At 39.5% G+C, this 19436-nt stretch overlaps 1 protein-coding gene across 2 annotated transcripts in view; it reads right to left on the bottom strand.

The window, feature by feature from the left end:
- Positions 1–2926: 2926 nt before the first annotated feature.
- RORA (RAR related orphan receptor A) overlaps positions 2927–19436 on the bottom strand; it is a 71383-nt gene continuing 54873 nt past the window's right edge. The window contains exons 5-10 of one of the 2 annotated variants that reach the window (XM_031045931.2): positions 18213–18334; positions 16921–17053; positions 16061–16168; positions 14678–14788; positions 13266–13378; positions 2927–12020 (exon numbers count right to left, since the gene is read on the bottom strand). In XM_031045931.2, coding sequence (XP_030901791.1) covers positions 11856–12020; positions 13266–13378; positions 14678–14788; positions 16061–16168; positions 16921–17053; positions 18213–18334 — 752 coding nt within the window. In that variant the 3' untranslated portion in view covers positions 2927–11855. The remainder of the gene's footprint in view (positions 12021–13265; positions 13379–14677; positions 14789–16060; positions 16169–16920; positions 17054–18212; positions 18335–19436) is intronic. The other variant, XM_031045932.2, reaches the window with a different exon arrangement.

Here is a 19436-nt window from a genome sequence, read left to right as displayed (position 1 = left end):
TCACTGCTCCGACTTCACCTTCTTCGCTAACGTGTTCCCTGACTAGGTGTTTGGTGCCTCCAGAGGCAGTTCCTACGTTGGGTGTGCCGGCTGGCGTGTCCCTCAGGGGCGTTGGGCCGTCCGTGAAAGGGCTGAGGTGCCCCGTGGAGGTTGCTGCCTTTATCAGCTTCCCTCCTCTCCTGAGCGTCGCGTCTGGCTGGCTTACTGTTACCATTAAGGTAACAGCAGGTAGAGCCCCCACCACATAACTGATGATCGGGCTTCCCAGTGTGGTGAAATGTGGATTTCAAATACTCTCTGTAGGCCTGGGTGATGGAAACTCATTTATGGGTGTTACAAAAAAAGGTGATCCCCTGCACATGTCTGTAGTTGGAACATTAAGAGGGAAGCGAGTATTACCGCATGAAGTGATCAAGTGTTCACAGCACCTAATCCCGCAACAAACTCTGGGCATTATATACAAATACATAAAAGATACTGAGATGGTTCAGAATGTTATCTAAACCCACCAGGAAAGGTTGGTTGCAGATCAATTATAAGGGCATTGTTTGATTTAAATCCTGGACTTTTTTGGTTTGTGTGTCTCTTGGGAAGTGGAAAGATTTCTCCTTACTGGATCCACTCGTCCTGGAGGTATCCTTGTATAGAGTAATCTGATTTCAACACTGCTGCCACATAGGGTAGCAATTATGTAACCTAAAGATTAGAAGACTGGTTGTGAATGTGTCAGGTGAAGTCCTACATCAGTCTGCATATGTCTCTTAATGGTGCTACTTCCTAGACGTGATCCTTTTAGTTTCATGATGAGGGTAATCGAGCACTGGCACAGGTTGCTCAGGGAAGTTGCGGAGTTGCCATCATTGGAGAATAACTCAAAAGCTGTCTGAATGTGCTGAGCAAGTGGCTGCAGGTGGCCCTGCTTGTGGCCTCTGGAGGTCACTGCCAACCTAATCATTCTGGGAAATAGTCAGGGGTCAAAACTGTCACCTCCTAGCCTGCAGTTTAGTTTTCCTTAGGGGCGGCCATGGGAGTCCTCAGTTTTTCTCCTGCATTTTACATTGAACATGAATAGTTGTTGCCTAACCTGTATCTTGGTGATTAGAATCTCACCTTCGAGTAGAAAGATAGGGCAAGAATGACATCCTGAGAATGAGAAAAATAAACTTGAATTTTCAGTGTCTCAGAGACTGCTCTAGTCATGGAGCTGCTTTAGAACTAAGTTCTGTAGCTACAAGTTCTGTACTACTTGATGCTACAGTTCTAAGAATACAAACATTTCCACTATCATTTGGGTTTTTTGTATATGTGATCTGTAGGTGAAGGCTGCTCCCAGATACGGGGCTTCAAAGATGTATGTCAATAGGTATTTCTGGATCATGGACAGGCATATAAATACTGAGCTGTTCAAGCTCTGTCAAGACGGAAACATTTCTGGGTAGGTGCAAAAGTAGAATCGTGCATGCCTGAAGAATTAAGTATGCTGCTGACATTTGGGTGCTCCCAGCGTTAGCACAGCGGAGGGGAGTTGCCACTTTGAATTGTGATGCCTAAATCGTATTAAAACCTCCATTTTGATACCCAGATCCTCATTTAGAACTAACCCAGAGCGCTATTTCCAGAGTCACTGGGAAGATCGTAAACCAGGTTTCTTCTGTCTTGCACTCTGCACTGAACTGTGATTTCTAACAGGAAGACACATTCAAGGAGAGGGAAGCTAGATTGATCCACACTTGCTGCGAGGAATTTTAAAGTGCTTGTTGTCCAAAATGGGGGCTTACAAGGTGCTTGGGAATTGTCTTGTTTCCCTGCTGCCAAAGATTAAGTGATGTATGTCCTAAAGAGCTCTATGTGCTTGGTAGCATAGCCTAATTCTGTAACTGTTCATTCCTTAAGTAATAAACCTAATAAACCACAATTTGGAAAAACAAACCAGGTGCTACTGACAAAAAATGAAAAGAGATTTTTTTTCCATTAGAAGCTGAAGTTTTATTACAGGATAACAGTACATAAAGCACATCTAAAATCGATGTGTTCAATGCACTTAATAAAGGTAATGTAATATTAAAGGTACAGTTTCTAAGTACAATATAACAACATTCATATTAGAATGAAAATTGGAGTATTTAAAAGACAACATTAAATCTCTTATTTTTACAGTCATATTTACAAAATGAATCAAAATACTTTTTTCGGGACTGAGTAAAATAACTTGAATATAAGCAGGTTATTGTAGGAGTGAGTTGGACAGGTCCATGAAAGTGAGAAGTGACTGGGTAAAGATCATTAGCAAAGGTTTAGTACAATACCACTTTAGTATTCCTCTTGATGGCTTCGATTTTATGTGGCTAGAAAAGGAATTTTTACATACTGTACACATAACAGACAGCATATATTTACATGTACAGTATAATTGCATTTCAGCCTACGTGTATTTACAGAAATTTGAGCATATCACTCAATGAGGTTTTTGAAGTCTATGTGCTTAATCTTCAAACTGATGTGTATTTGTAATCAGCATTTATTCTGGTCTCGTTACATTGAACATTTAGTAAACAGGGAGAATATATATTTTAACCAAACGGGTTTTGCATAAATATATCGAACTATTAAAATTAAAACAGTAGGGAGAACGTGTTCCTGGCATTACGTGGAGGTTGGTACATACAAATTTAAGAGCGAGTCCTTTTCCTCTTGGAAAATATCAAAAGGTGACTTAAATCAACAACAAGGGAAAATAAAATTGTCATGGCTTATATTTAAATAAGATTGTAGCTTCAGGAGGTTTTTATAATTGTCCTGATAGTGTTTGCAGTTAAACATTCCACTTATGAAAATATACCCATGGTGCGGTAAAGTTTGTATTTATTTTTAGGACAACAGTATGTTTGCTGTTTAAAAAAAATTATTTATATATATATATTCCTTGGATTGAGGGTATAAAAGCAGTGCATGGAAGCCAAGAACCATGGCTTTAAAATTCACTACCTTCTATTATCAAAAAGTGCAGTAAACAGAAACATTGTATTTAATAAATTGCTCAAAAATCTTTGCTAAAGATCTTATAAATTCAGTAATATTACAGAAAAAAATCTAATAAATATTTAAAAGGTTAATTACCTCCATAGTTAGATATTTGATATCCATGAGTTTTTAAGAATTAACATGAAAACAATATCTTAGAATGAAAGGAACAGGGGACAGGAGTACTTTTAAGGGTACATGACTACGTAAATTAAGGTATACATAAAAAATAAAAACAAAACCCCCAGACCTGACAAAACATTGCAAATTCCACTTCTTAATTAGCTTTAGGTGCTAATGGCTGTCCTGGGATGTGTATGCATGGTTTAGAAAGTATATCCAAGGACTGAATTTAGCCATCCATCTATGATGGAAGATGTACAGAACATTCCTATTTACAGTAACTGGAGTTAAGTGTGTCAGCACGGCCTAGTAACATCCGCATTTGAGTGTGTACAGATCCTATTTAAAGTGAAGAGGGAGGAAGGCACCCAGCAGAATAACATCTATAAATACCAGATGCAATGACAGGATAGAATTCTCCCCGAAAGCCAAATAACTACCTCCCTTTCAGACAGACAACATATTGAAGTTACTTTATACTGGCAGATTAGATGTTTTTCTTTTTTTCTGATACAATACAGGCAGACTGTTTTAGTAATCAAAAGGATAACAAGCTGGACAGAACATTTTTAATAACAATAATTAATAATGTTAATAATGTAGAAAAAAATTCTACATTTGATATCAAGTATCTGTACCAGTGAAGTAATTTTCTCCTTATTAAATATACTATAGAATAATTTATATAATGACACTATGCATTTAAAGAGAAAACCATGTCCCAAATCTTGTACTCTGATACAGGTACTTGTTGGGCATATGTTGGTGTATATATATATATACACAAATATATATATTTATATATAGTTATACTCAGTGAAATTAACAAGACCCAAAGGTGGTATTGTCTAGGAATAAAAGGGGTTTGTTTGCTTTTGTTCACAAAAGTAACTTATCTAGCACCACACATCAGAAAAACACAAAAATAGCACACTCTAGTTCTAAACAGCTATGTCTAAAATAGATTATATAGTAAAACAGATATTATACAGCATAATGTGGTATTTGATAAACAGATAAATATTTGCACTGTGTAGGCTGTTTATAGTATAACTTTATCTATACAGAATGAAAGCAAAAAGTTAACTGTATAGAGGTGAGCAGAACAACATTAAATATTATGACTTCAAAGCAGGGACGAAGTTAGAGTTGAAAGAATAGAGCAAGATAAAATGTTTACAGGCCATTACAAGTCCTTAAATTAGTAGTAAAATAAGGAATCAATTGCTCAAGTTTAAGAAAGCAGTAAACAAGAGATTGCATTTACATGCAGATGTCTAAAACTTGTATTTTTTTTTAAATCTATGCACAAAAAGTCATTTGTTTTTATTGCTTGACATTCAGTTATGGCTAGAGTATTTTTAACCTTTTTTTTTTTTGTACTTTGGAAACAAGACTATTGTTAAAGGTGCCATAAAAATGGACAACATTGAAAACAGTTTGCAAAGAAACCACCTAACACTGCAGTTCTTTATACATTTTAAAAAGCCTTGTCTGGGGTTTGTCATACGTTAAATATATTTATTCTGGGAAAATACATTGTAGCTTGAAGCCTCCCACTGGCCCAAACATCCAATACAAAAACAGGTCTCCAGAAAAGGAGCAGGCAGACAATACAGGTACATATAAAGAAGCAGCCAGTTAATGTCCTAATAGTTCAAATATTCACCACTGTTATGTAGCTTGTTTCTAAATCAATGTAGAAATGAGGAACATTTTGGATTTAGAAAGGTGTACAGTACGTATGCCTTTTTGTGAAATAAAATTCACTGTATTGCTTATGAATTCTCTGCATTAGATATAGATAGCATTACAGATTGCAAGTTCCTGTAAAGTTTGTGCATCTACATTAAGACTTTGTGGGGTAATTTAGGGTAGTGTTTCTCAAACCGAAAGTCACAACCATTTGAAAGTTGCCAAAGTGCTTAGATTATTATCAAAACACTGTGTCAGGCAAGTGTAGCTCGGCTCTAGGTGAAGTGCAGCAGCTCCGTTCTCCAGCGCAGAGCCTGTGGTGGTGCTGGCTGCAGACAAGTGGAATTCATCTTACTGGCTGGATGCAGCTCAGCCCCCCCCCAGCCTGAAGGAGCTGGCTGTTGCCTGCAAGCACCAAGCATTTGCAGTAACCGTGATGGTAAGTACTAGCAGCCATTCAGTTCCTCCAGCTAGGAAATGCCACCAGTAATTACAGCTAGTTTGCACTCCCTGCCCAAAAAAAGTTAATTCCAACACGGGGCCCCATGAAGAAATAGAGCCCAGAGGGACTGTGCTTTCAGAAACCTTGAGAAACACTGACTTACAGGAAAACAAGTATACAAAGGACACATGAACACCAAAAACATGCAGATGTTAACAGAAAGGTGTGATGCCACATGTCAAGTTGAAGAACTTGAGGGTGAAATTCAGCTTGAACAAGTAATAAGATTATGAGGGAAGACATACAAGTGAATATTGTGGCAGAAGAAATTAATCTACGTGTATTGATCTGAAGCCTTTATCATGTTTTGTGTCTTTTTTGGATAGCCTACTTATTGCTACAAAGTTATTGCTATATTCTACCAGTGATAAAGGCAAGGAAAAAAAGAGTTAACCAGCAACATTACATATGCAAAAGGTAGAATACAGCTTCTATTTTGATGTTACAATTCTATTTAGTACCTGAATAAAGTTCCAAAGATAGACCATGTATTATCCTAAATCTGACATATTTTTCCCCTCAAGTCCAGTGACTCAGCTTTATTTAGCGAGCTATTATCACAGTACTAGGATTAAAGCACATACTGCAATGATTTTAAAATAAATATTCATTTAAGTTTTAAAACTTCTCTTTTTGCTGTGGTATTTGGTATCCATATGCATTTGCCCTCATTTCCACCAAATGATTTACTGACAGGAATACTGAAGTATAAAGAAAATAGGAGGCTAATATTCAAATATATTCATGGGTGAAACTTTTAAAGTAATAAATATTAGTATTAATAATGAAAAAAAAATAATTGAATACTTATCTTTCGTCAGCTAAGGAAAGGTGTTCTGTGCAATCTGAATCAGCTAGCACAGGTAGAATGTCATATACTGAATAGTCAAGAGAAAATTGCTTATTATTTTTGGATATTGGATAGTAAATGCTGTTTCTGACATTTATATAAATAATTACATTTACACTGGCAAGTTTAGGAATGTAGAGAAAAAAAATCGACTATGTTGTTTGCACAGCTTATACTGGGCAACCAGTTTTGTTCATCAAGTATAGATTGGGGAATGTCTGTGCCAATCCCAAAAAACTGATCACCCCACTACATAGTTAAAACCTCTCATAGATTGTACATACTAACAGTCTGTTTAATTGATACACAGGTATGTAAAGAAGAGGTTCGACTGTGAATCAGCAGTAGGAATTTTCTGCTGAAGCTGCCAGAACACCCGCTGATCCAAGAGGTCATGTTTGCTAAGCAGTTGTCTGCCTCGGAAGGCCAAGCCAAGCTAAACTTGACTGTCAGCTTGTAAAGCTGTAAGAAAAAATTCCCTATCTATTAAGCAACCTAAAGTAAACAACTGGAAGCCGTATATCCAGTGAAAAAAACCCTCAATAACTTAAGAAACTGGAGGACTGATGCTTTTTGCAAGCAGAGAGGCTTGATGAAAAATTCACTCTCTTCCCAATCTAACAAAAGTCTGGAAATCTGCTTTTGCTTATTCACTTTTCTACTTGCATTTTCAAAACATATGAAGCCATAAACCAAGGCTAACTGGGACAGGCTTCCCAAATCCTACAATTTGGCACTTGGAGACTTCCTAGACATTGCTGGTTTTTATGCCATTTTCATCACTTGGCATTGCTGTATTTGATGCACTAGGTGTGAAAATGTCTTCAGCCTCAGTGTTTCTTTACAGTCAGTTTTTTTTGCTTTACCATGAATCATATGTAACACTGACAGACAGTGTCTGCAGTGCTGTTCTTTTATTCCTGCAGATCTAGGTTCCCTTTTATGTGACTTCATTGCTAAAACCTCATCATCCCCTTTGCATTCTTACTGCACTATCATAAAATGATTTGTTTTCTTTGACAATAATTTAAATACTGAAACCTCATTTTCTACTCCAAAACACTGAAATTCATCTGGGAAAACAGTCCTATCATTATAAAAATGTCTTGAGGGTACTGAAATTAATTTCAGTCATGCATATAAGGGTCAGCATTAATTTGTTTTCTAAAATATAACTACAAAACCTTTGCGCTGTTTGGAGTACTTTTGTTTTGAACAAAACAGACCTAGGACCAGCTCTGCTGCAAAACTGAGTAAGGGAATGAGGCACGCATAGAGCAGTTAGTTAAAAAGAAAAGAAAAATATCCAGTTCTCTTGTGCCTGGGGGGAGGGAGAAGGGAAAAAATACCAGTATTTTTTAACACGTAATTTGTTCCACCAGTAGTACTGGCCACCCTGTTGAAGAGCTTTAGAAGATCCCTGAGCACATTAGTTTCTGACTTTTAACCCCAGCTCCAAAATGATAGGGCTTTCTGTTGTTGATAGCGAGATGGATTGTCATTCACAGTTAAGTCAATCATAAGGTGCTTAGCTATTTACCCTTTGTCACCAATCAGCACAAAGAACTGTCAGAAAATAGCTTTTATTTCTCTTTTTTTTTAAATAATAAAAGGGCACAAATTTTAAACAACGTTTTGTGACAGTGGTTTAGGATTATTATCTGGCTGCCCCTCAACAACAGACAAGTGATTCAGTCGACATTCCTTAGGAAAAAAAAAGGAAAAAAAAAAAAAAGAAAAATCCTGTACAAATATGTATTTTTCCCTGAGGGATCAAGGTTACACCCGCAAGTGCTCTATGTACATATTGCACTGTAGAGGAATGAAGAACATGTGCAAAAAAAGCAACAATGATTGAAGCTTACTAATCAAACCGTTTAATCGTGACTGCTATGTCAGCTTGCATTTTGGAATGTCGGAACACAGCTATTCCTTTAGGCTAGAATGTAAAAACAACGAGAAAACAAAAAAAGAAAGAAAAACACACCTCTACTATGGCACATTCAATGAAATAAAAAGTTTTTCAAAGACAAATAGACAAATTCCATCAAGAAAATAATACAAAGTTCGTTCGTTTGTGGTTTTTTTTTGTTTTTTAGAAAAATTACATTACTTTCTTTCATTGTTTCACATTACAAAATTTTTTCTTGTTTACACAAATCACATTTTATTGCAGGAATATTTCAAGTGCCATCAAACATTTATAGAAGGGTTAAAAAAATAGAAGTCTCTCTAAAGTGGTCCAGACAAGGCTTTGTATAGAATAAATCTTTTTTCCACCTTCTATTTTTGACTTAAGTATTTTTAATACATTTTCTTTATTCCATTGACACATAACAGCCTAGAAGCAGGCACTCACCCGTACCACACATCCATCCACGTGCGCACACAGAGGTACTCACACACACACACACACACAGGTGCACATACACACACAGATATCTTGGTATCCACACTAAGACAGGTAAGCTTTAATAAAGAACAACCAAACTTAAAACCAGCCTCCCTTTTCACCTAATCCCACTGTTTCTAAAACGTTAAACGATGCTGGAGATGTTGGAATACATAAGGGTGGTTCAAAGGACAGCATAGTGCAGTCCTAGAAAGCCAGAAAACAGCTCTGTGGATAGATGTAGCACCCAATGAAAATCTCTTTTTCACTTTTAGGAACAGATCATTCAAAAAATAATAGATGACTCCTTTATCTTCAGCTGTCCTCATGTTTTTGTTTGTAGTGAGCTGTGCAGACTATGGAAACACTCATGTGAATATCCACTGGCCCCAACTATGACGGTTGGCAGCAGCAGGAAAGCAGAGTTACCTGGGGGGTGTATGCACAGCCTGATTTAACGCCTTGCCAGTACACAGGAGCTCCCACGGACAAAAGTGACAGCACAACAAGTCATAAGCTGCTTTCAGATGCAAAAGGCTTTCAGCTAAGGCCCTATCGAGCCTTTCTTATGGTCATGGTGTTTATTAGTAAGTGCTCAAGAAAATCTGTGTTGTCAATGACTTACAGGTGTAAATATGCTGAACTAGATACCAAACAAAACCACTGGCACCTAGCTGCCTGGCAAAGTAGGAAAAGGTAAGAAAAGGATGCGACTGAAAATTAATCCCCAGATATTTTGCCTGATAGTCTACTTATTGTGAGAAGTAGGAGTTGTATCTTGCTCTCTACAATATAGGTCTTACTTCATTATTAGTTGACACTGCAATTAAGTTTAGTTGATCTTTACAGGACTAGCACCTAAGGCTGGTCACATTCAGAAAATATTTGTTAGTTAAAAGGGTATCTTTAAAAACAGGAACACATGTTAGAATTCAAGTACTGTATCATGACAGTTACTCCAGTAAAGTAAACAATGCTTCTAGGACCAGGGTTTCGGAGGGACTGGGGGGGTGGCTGTGCTGGCTGTGAGCTACCGCTGTGGCATCCCAGTGCTCCTGGAGGTGCAGGTATTCCCCTCCCACACTACAGAGGCATACTGCTTTGAAGGGGAAATATGGGCTGCTCATCTCCCCTCCTTCCAAACTGCAGAGGTGAGCATTAGCTGTAAGGTTCCCTGATGTGGCAGACTGTGACATTTTTAATAGGCATGATGGCTAAATGCCTCAATTGGATCTCATAGGAAGCATGTTCAAATCATAGAGTAAACCTCTGTTCTGTTTATAGTAACCCACTGACCTAATCCTCCTTTCAAAAATGGGCTTCAGAGTGGTTCTTGTTCACTTCTGTTACTTAGCAAGTATACTAAAGGTAAGAAATCAAACCCATTGGGCACATTCTGTCTTGTTCCTTACTGGTTTTTTAAAGTTCCTGTTTTGTTTTTTTTCTTACATACTTCATCAAGAACTTAATTTGCATCGACTTCTAAGGCATCCAGTTACATATCTATCTCATCCAAACCAACAACACACCTCTGGCTCAGCCAGTCCCAGTGTATTTTGTGATGTCAGTTACTGTGAATCTGCCTTCAGAACTAGGTTTACTTGCCACATCTGCTTGGAGGGAGTATTCTTCCTAAAGGGAAGGATAATTGGCAATAATAAGAACTGATAAAGACTGCAAGATTCAGCTTATTAGTTGGTTATAAAATATGGGAACCAAAATTCCAGAATTCCAGAATGCAGATCTATAACATCAACAATTTCTTGGCATTACACAGAGTACAACCAAACCGTGTGCCTTCACTTTGTTAGTCTGTCCTCATCTGATAAACTTTAAAGTGCATATTTTAAATAAGGAGACCAATGGACTTCTCTGGTCAGCTGCCTGAAACTGCACTGCTGAGAGCTAGAAGAACAGGGGTCAGTGTCTCACCTCACTGAAGTCAAAGACTATGAATTTTGACTTCTGCGGATTTTGATAAGCTGGAGTGTGGAGTTTGAATGCATTGTTTACAATATGGAGTACAAGGTATGTAAAATTATATATAAAAATTACTTTTCTACATACATGTCATAACTTTTACTGTAGATACAGACTTGAGTAACTACCTTCAAACCTGGATTGATATCGGGCAGAAATACACTTCAAATAGCCTGATTTCCAAGGGTGTACATTACTGGTTTGTAGCTGTTCTGTAATTACTTTCACTTTGAGCACGGAAGCTCAGCACCTTTGAAAATGAGGCGTTTGACTTGTGCACCTAACTTGGAATTTAGGTGTCATTTTAAACATTCAGGTTTGAAAGATCTGAAAATAAAAGTACCTTGAATTTAGCAGCTGAAAAGCTGATTTTAATTCAGAAAATTGTCATTATTTTGAACTATTAAAAGAAACATTTCTATAACCGTTTCAGGATATGACCAGCCTCTCTTTAAGAGTAACATGGAAAACAGCAGCATAAATACCTCCCAACGTATACGTACTAGTACCTGCCAAACCTTTTTCAGTTAAACTTGAATTTCTGGTGCACATGCAACACAACAAGGAACACGCTAGCATTTAATTTAAAGAAAAAGGTGCAAAATGAAAGTGCCTTATCAATTCAACAAGAAAAGCTATACCAGTAACTACATTTTATATTAATTAAAACAATATATAAACAATATCTCTTTTGCTATATATAGTCTTCATGCCCATTTACCCTGTAATATATTATAATGCTATTGTTGCTATTGCTATGGACCCTTTTCATGCCGTTCTGTCTACTGGCAAACAGTGGTAGGTGAAAAAAATCGTCCTTCATGAAACAATAAGCAAGTTGTGCAAACTGATGCTAAAATCTCTGCAATGCACACAAGTCGCTGATTACTAGGTGGACTCTCTGTTTTGACCAACTAATTGATTGTTCTGTCAAAAGTCTGGGCAGTGAACTACAGGAGAAAACAACCTTCTGACATGAGTACCCTCAGTCTATGTAAACAGAGGTCAAGAATTGAGAAGCTGAGACAGAAAAAGGGTCCATATTTGTAGGCATAATGGAAATCATATGCATGAGAAAAACAAGTTCAACTTTGTTTCATTGTTTCCCATCCTTCGCCTGACCCCGACCGCCAAGAGATGTGCAGTGTGTTGGCTCCCTAGGTCTGTGCAGGGCCACATAAAGTGTCTTGGTTTTCTTTCTTTCCTTTTTTTTTTTTAATTTTTAATTTTTTTCCTTTCTTTTGTCTTACTGTTTGTACTTCAGACATTCTAGAAGTGCTTAGGTGATACGTTTACCCATCAATTTGCATCGCTGGCTCAAATTCTGAAGTGAACAACTCCTTGTAAAGTGGAGGAAAATGAAGTCGTACAATGTCTGGGTATATTGCTTTAAATGCCATAAGCTTTTCTGTATGTCGTCCACACAGTGCTCTTAAAGTAGACACTTTGCATATTAACTGTAAAAAATGAACAAAAGTCATAGGGTCACATATATGGAACCAAGCCTCACAGTCTTGCTCTTAGATTAAAGCTCTTCCAAACACTTTGAGTTCACCTCAGTTGTTTACTTCAAGAATGACACATCTGATATACAGTCATCGATGTTTGTTTGTTAGGTTGCATTAATACAAAAGGGGGGGGGGGAAGGTTGGGGAGAAAAGGCACTAAACAGCTACTGAAGTAATAGTCTAACAATAGCTATGAAGTAACCTTTTCTTTGTGCTCCTAGGAAAAGGAATCATTTGGTTTCCTCACCTGCCTATCGAACACTGCACTGATAAATAAGTATTTCATGGCTGGATCTTCATTCACACAGCTTAGCCATTCCCTTGGGAGAAGGCAGTTCTGACTGCTTTTAAACCCACTGTGAACATTGTGGAGGGAATGCAGATTAGGCCTTTTTAACGTATACCAAATCAGGTGAAAAGGGACAGACCAGGAAAATCTGTACTTCAACACTATCACTAGGGTACTCCCTGAATGTACTGAATACATCCTTGTGTCAAAGCATGTGGAAGAAACTCTTCCAGCAAAGGTATCCAGCTTCTATTGTAATTTATCTGTGGTGTGAAATTGAGCTTAAGCTTTCTGGCTGTGTATTGCTCCTCCATAAGAAAGTGCTTATCTTTCGGCAGTTCTTCCTGTTTACGTTTTTTAACATCACACCGCTTTTCCATTTTTGAAAAGTGACCTACAGATACTTTAGATGAGCACAGTAGTCTGTAGGATCTTTTTTCCCCGGGCACCAGTGTTTGGAAGAACTATTGAGAAAAAAGGCTGTGTGGAGAACTTCTCATGGAAGACAGAACAACAAGGTTAGTTTGGGTATTGCATGTTATCACAACTTCATTGTCATGCAGGCAGGGACTTCACAAGGCTTAAGGCATGGATATTGTAGAACTGAAATAGAACTCTGTGGCAGATATGTTGTGTGGGAGGAGGAGGGTAAAAACCTTCATCACTTCTCATGCAGTTCTACATTAAAATACTTGGTTTCAGACTGTTATCAACCTTGTACATTATCATTTCATCTCTTCTAGTTTTTAGTAAATAGTTCCAGCTGAGCACCCTGATTTTAAACAAAGTATTTTGGATTCATAAATAACAATTTAACTGCATAAAACTTTACACCATGCTCAGGACACCCATTCTTAAGTAAGCTTCCTTCTGCAGTCCCATAGTGTGGCACTGTATGTTTTTACCTTTGTTAGGATTCCATCTTCTCGGTGGTTCTTCTGTAGGACGTGCTGAAGCGCTAGCTGGATCTTCTGTTGGAGTTTTTCAATCTTTACTTTCTCCTGAAGCCACGAGCGATCTAAATATAAACGGAGTTAACACCTCGAGTACTGCACACGTCAGTCACAGCACACCAGAAGTACCAAGTCTGTTACAGATTCATCTTTTTTGTTTGCAACCTTCCTTCCACTTCTATACTCTTGCATAGAAAACGAGTTTCAAAACCAATAGGCTTTGGATGTATTTACTATGTGCATTTCAAATTACTTTTATGAAGTCCTTAATTAGAAGAACACAGTGTGTCAGAGTAAGATTTAGTAATCATTTGCTAACAAGGTCTGTAAAATGCAGGGTATTACAAAATTAAGCTAACAACTTTTTCATGGGAAATGAATAGATCACATAATGAACAAGAGTTGAAGTGGATCTTCTTGCTAAGATTTACAGGGACATACACAAAAATCAGAAGCAAATATTCAGCTATTAAGGCTATCAAAAAAGCTCCTGAACTTCCTCGCTGAAAAGCATTGTTTGCTGTCCATGCTCTGTGGCAAAATTGGGCATTTCTGTGGCTGACACACGAAGACATGGGGCTAACATGGTTCCACTCTGGCTAACAGCACCAGAGTGTATTTGTGACATTCTCAATAAACCCGCTGTCAATAACAGCCTCTTCCATCACCACTCCTGACCCACTCTGCTGCAGTCTGAAGACAGCCTTTATTTCCTTTGGTGTTAATGCCAGGCACAAACAAACTTTGTGCACTGGTATCTTATTTCACCTGACCTCATAAGCCCTCCCAGAACCTGGAGTACTGTGCCTATCTACTTGAGCTTATGAGGTTATTTCAGGATGGCAGACGCAGGCTGCCTGGTGCAGTGACTTGCAACATTGTCATTCTTGGTGTACCCAGGTTCATGGTGGTACAAAGCTACCTCGGGATCTTTGTACCACTGTGAAGTGGCAACCCTGCTTTAGAGAGCTGGGGTGGCACTGCAAGCATTCTGTCATGTGCTTGGCAGAATTCTGTAGCAGCTGCAGGCTCTCACAATTGAAAGCTGACCATATAAACTCAGTGGCTACCTCCTGCCTCTCACCCTGGCTGACCCAGCGGCCACGTTTAAGCTTTCACAAAGAAGCTGAGTCCCCAGTGAGGTGAAAATTTGGAAAACAAAGGCTTAGATTAGGGTTTCCAATTGAACAAACCTGTGCCTGAATTCACAGTTTTAACGCATCTATTACAGATTTTGGTCAAGGAGGAGCAACTCAAAAACATGGTGTTTCACACTGCCCCATAGTCTTAACAGCATTAAAAAGCATTAACAGCATAAAAACAACCTCTAGCAAATAAACCTAAAGCACAGCTTTGTCTCTTACCTGCCGACATTAAAACGAACGCAGAGAACAAGGCTATCTCATCTTCTGTCAGGTGCATAGAACATAAACTTTTTCCAAATTCAAACACAAAGCTAATGAAGTCTTCGCAACCTGCCAAAAAGAAGGCACAGCTCATGCCACATTGTTCAGAACTGCTTGAGAGCTACAGACTGTTGATTTATTCTGATAGAGGTGAAAAACAGAGGTAAAATACTTCCTAGGGGAATGGTCTTCTTGTTAAGGACCATGAAGCAGTGGTAGTGAGGTCTCTCTCCCTCATGCCTGAGTTTATTATGCCATTTCTCCAAATCCCCAGCTCCCACACCTGGCACCTGGGATTATGAAGGCTTGGCATGTTGCATCTTTTCCACATTTGGTTCTTCTGGGGTAATTGTTGATACAACCGAAGCCATTTTAAAGCTCAGAATTGTTTTAGCTTTGTTTCTATTCCTAAATGAAACTTCCTTACGTCACTGTGGACTGGAGGTCCAAAATATGTACTTGAAAGTAAGACTGCTGAGCACACAGAAGGCAAGGGGAGAGGCATGCAAGGTACATGCAAGAGCAAAGGGAGAAGCCAAAGTCTGAAAGCTTTTCATGCAGAAAAGGAATTGTGTGTCCTGTCACCCATTCTCTCGTTCACACAGGCGTAAGTCAGGTTACTGCTGCTGTTACACATGCTGTTAGCAGCACAGAAAGTGAAGCCCTGCTTTGAAGGGGATTGCAACCTGATGGAAGGAGGGCTCTCCTCTGCCCATTGCAGCCCCAACCCAGCCTAAATGTCTGGATGTAGTTCCTAACAAATGAAAGTTATTTCACTGGAAACCACATGTGATACTGCATCCTCTGAATTGCCTGACTCTGACCTTGTAGCGTAAAGTGTTTGAGAAAGGCAGAGATTACTGCAGTAATTATGCAGCAGCCTCTACTGCCATATTTTCACTGCCCTCCAAAATGGCTTACATCCCAAATCTACACCCAGTGAACTGCAGCCTTTTAAAACTAGCAAAAACATACAGAAATTCCAAATTATGAACTGTAGTTTAATAATAAAAAATATATTTACAGTATTTTACCTGCAAATAACTGGATTTTGCACATTACAGAACACTGCTAATATCTCCAAAGCATTAACATCAGTATATCCAAAATTAGCTTAAAATCTGCTGCCTTTTCCAACACTATCTATAAAATGTTTCTCTATCTATGAAATCTGGACTTCTGCTGTCAACAAGTGCATCCAAACTGCTCTACCCTGATCTAAGTGTTGAATTACAGCTCCAACAGCCCTTTACTGCTGTTGCAACAAAAAGCAGCTCTCCCCTTGCCTTATTATGTTTATGCTGTTGTTTTTTACAGATACAACACTTGACAGTTCCTTACCTAAGGACTTGAAAACCTCTGGGCTAGCATACTTGCCATCAAAGTAGACTGTGTTGTTCTGGGAGTCAAAGGCACGGCACATTCTGATGAACACAACCTCTAAAGACCCTAAAACAGAAACAACGTATGTTTGACTAGTGAGGTCAAGACCCGCTGCAAAAAGCAAGTGAGGTTTCAAAACGTTTCTATGCCCTGTACTCATTCAGTATCAGTCAAGTAGGGCGGCAGGTGTCTGGGCAGGGCATAGTTTGATTTGCTTGTAGAATTACAAGAATTCCCATAAACACCTTTGGAAGTTTTTGTTAAAGCCACTTAGTTAACACTAATACAGAACTGCTATTTGAATAATGAAGTCTCTGAAGTCAAAGCAGCTCACTCACATTTATGCTGATGAAGCTCTGACAACTTTGTCCAGTATTTGTAAACTGCATTACTTCTACAAAGTCCCGCCCAGGACAGGCTAGATTTTTACCTTGAAACACTGTTACTCACTCTTAGTAAACCAAAATAAAACACTTTATTCCAACTTTTCCATCTTAACAACCTCGTTGCTCCCTTTGCTCATAATGAAACTGTCACATGTAGACTTGAACTCATTCTACCCAGAGTAACTAAGAAGGTGGATTACTTCACACAAGGACACAGACAATTTGCAAGGTTCTTCCCTTGTATTATTTTAAATGATCATTGTACAACATATGTATATATCATAGATTCACAGAGTGGTTTGTGCTGGAAGGACTTTAAAGATCCCCTAGAGTTCCAACCCAGGGACGGTATTAATTTAAAATTCCTGTATACAGGTAACGCTTTCCTCAATCAAAACTAATAGTAGCAGACCTTCAAACTGACCCACCTACCTGCTTTTAAAAGCACAATTTGATCGTTTTGACACAGTTCCATAAAGCCATCAATGCGTTTGGCAAATTCCACTACATACTGTATAGCTTCTGTTATTTTGACTGCGCATAACTGCCACATTACCTCCCTTTGCTGTTTGAGAGAAAAGAAAAATTGAACAATTACTAATCCAACTTTGGAAAGCCCATCTGCATCAAGTAAAACCAAGCAAGTTCTCTCCAGCACTTCTGGCTACAGTCTGCTTGTTGGACAATGGGAATTAACCTCCCAGCCAAAGCCTCCTGTGTATGAGAGACAATGCAAACATATGAGACTTCTTCAGGGATGTCAGAAGAGATCCAGGTTGGAGTATTTCTATTTCATAAGCTTAAAATGTCAAAATAGAACAATTCCTGTCATTTCAGTGGGAATTCTATTTGCTGCATGAAAAGAGAATGCCAATTTACACCAGCAGTGCATAATCACATCCTTCCTGTCAACTTTCTGTAGTTTGAACTACACGAGAATGTGCACTGTCTGATTAGCTCATGTTCCTAAGGATATGTAATGATACCCATATCTGAAAATCATCTTGTTAACAACATAAAGATAGCATGAAAGTAGTGATTTTTTTCATGTGCTGGTAATAATTCAGAATGAAATTACGAGTGGAAAAAAAATATATTCTTAAAGGTTAAATATGTTTTGGTGGAAATGACAAACAGGTTCAAGGAACAGTGTGCTTTAATAGGACAGCTTTCCAGAAGTACCCACTTGGCAGGAGTTTGTGATGGAAGGCACGTTTGAAATCCAAAGGTGGATTAAATCTTATAGTGTGTCCCCCCTGCCCTGGCACAGGACTGCTGCCCCAGAGACAGTGATGGAGTGGGTCAGGATCACAGCCAGGCTTTGGAAACTGGAAACCTGCCTGAAGTCTGTGTCAGAAGCCCTGTAAAACGACACAACTTGGTGGCTTCAGCTTCTGTTGTTGCTGTTGATCCAGGAGATTATCAATGAAAATAAATATTACTATAATGTGGTATTTAGGATTGAAAATCTGCCTCTGGTTTCTAACCCTTGTTTGTCACAGGCAGATTTTAGGAGCACAGCTCTTCTTGTACCTGTCCTGATCACAAAGGACAGGATACCCCAGCCATCTTGCTGCTTTGGACGCTAGCACATTACTTTGTTTGAAAACACAAATACATTCCTGACAGTAAAGAGAAAGCAGTGAAAAAGTGAATTTTGCAGTGTGTTACGGAAATACCATGCTTTAAAAGCCCCCATGCCATAGTCTGGCATGCTCCTGTACCTTGTTCTGGTAGTTCTCGATCTCTTCCTGCAGGAAGGTCTGCCATGTTATCTGCTGCAGCTCCTCTCTCAAGTACTGGCACGTTTCCATGTGCGACTTGGAAATGTTCTGTGCAAGGTGTTCTAGAGGGAAGAGCACACAGGGACACACGTGAACAGCGCCCAGCTGCACCCCAGGGCCGGGGCCGCGCTCGCAGACCCCCGTTGCAGGAGGGCAGGGGGCGAGATGCTGCTGGCAGGGCTTCAGGTACGGTAGCAGGGGCTGTGTGCTGCTCCTGCCGCGCCGCCCGCTAGGGGGCGCTCCGCGGCCGCGCACCGAGCAGGGGTCGGGTTTGGGTTGAATTCGGGTGGTTTTGTGAATGAATGAAGCCCGCTGCCGGGCAAGGCGGCAGGTCCCGAGCGCTTCGCACACGCGGAACAACCCGGGAGCACCTGGGATGGAGCCACCCGGCAGAGAGCCCAGCGAGCACCCCGTGGGGACACCCTCACCGAGCACCACGCACAGGGCACAGCGCAGCGCTGCCAGCCAAGCACTATAGCTGGAAAAGCCGTCTGTGCTTCATGCAAGGGCAGCTGTCTAATAAAGACATACTGAAAGTGAGCACCCGTGTGCTGGTGTCAAGCAGGACACTGCCACGTGGAAGGAGGGCAAAGTTTCCTTTTTGCTCTCACGTCATTAAAAACACAGCTGGAAAATGCACCATTACAGAAGATTGCTAACACCGCACTGAAGACTCAAGGGTTCTTTTCTCTAGCTTTAGAGTAGTCCCTCCATTAACTACACATAGCTTAAAATTTCCATACAACATTTTAACTCCAAATAAACCATTTTCTGCTGCTACAACTGGTTAAAAGACCCATGAGGTAGATTTATATTCATTAATAAAACTTGATTCCCTAAACCTGTAGGAACCCTGCTAAAGGTGTGTGTAGCATTTAGATTATCTGAATTCCACCTTCACCTTGTCTTTCTCTTGCCTACCCTGACTTCAAACCCATCTGTTCTGGTTTAGAGCCCTGGTGACTTGTCTCCCACAGTGGTGCTGCTGATGCTTTTGCAGCTTACACCACTGAAAAGGAAGGCTTGAAACAAACAAGAATGGTCATAATGCTGAGGGGCTGGAGCTTGGTCTGCTGTGAAACTTACTTGGTTTGGTAACAACCAAACCCAGCTCTACAAGTGGAACTGCTGGACAAATCAGCCTGCTTAGTGCCCACCTACTGC

This window comes from Melopsittacus undulatus, chromosome 9 (genome assembly GCF_012275295.1).
Source record: "Melopsittacus undulatus isolate bMelUnd1 chromosome 9, bMelUnd1.mat.Z, whole genome shotgun sequence".
Lineage (NCBI taxonomy): Eukaryota > Metazoa > Chordata > Aves > Psittaciformes > Psittaculidae > Melopsittacus > Melopsittacus undulatus.
Note: the sequence above shows the minus strand (reverse complement) of the source record. Positions and strands in the feature narration are given on the sequence as shown.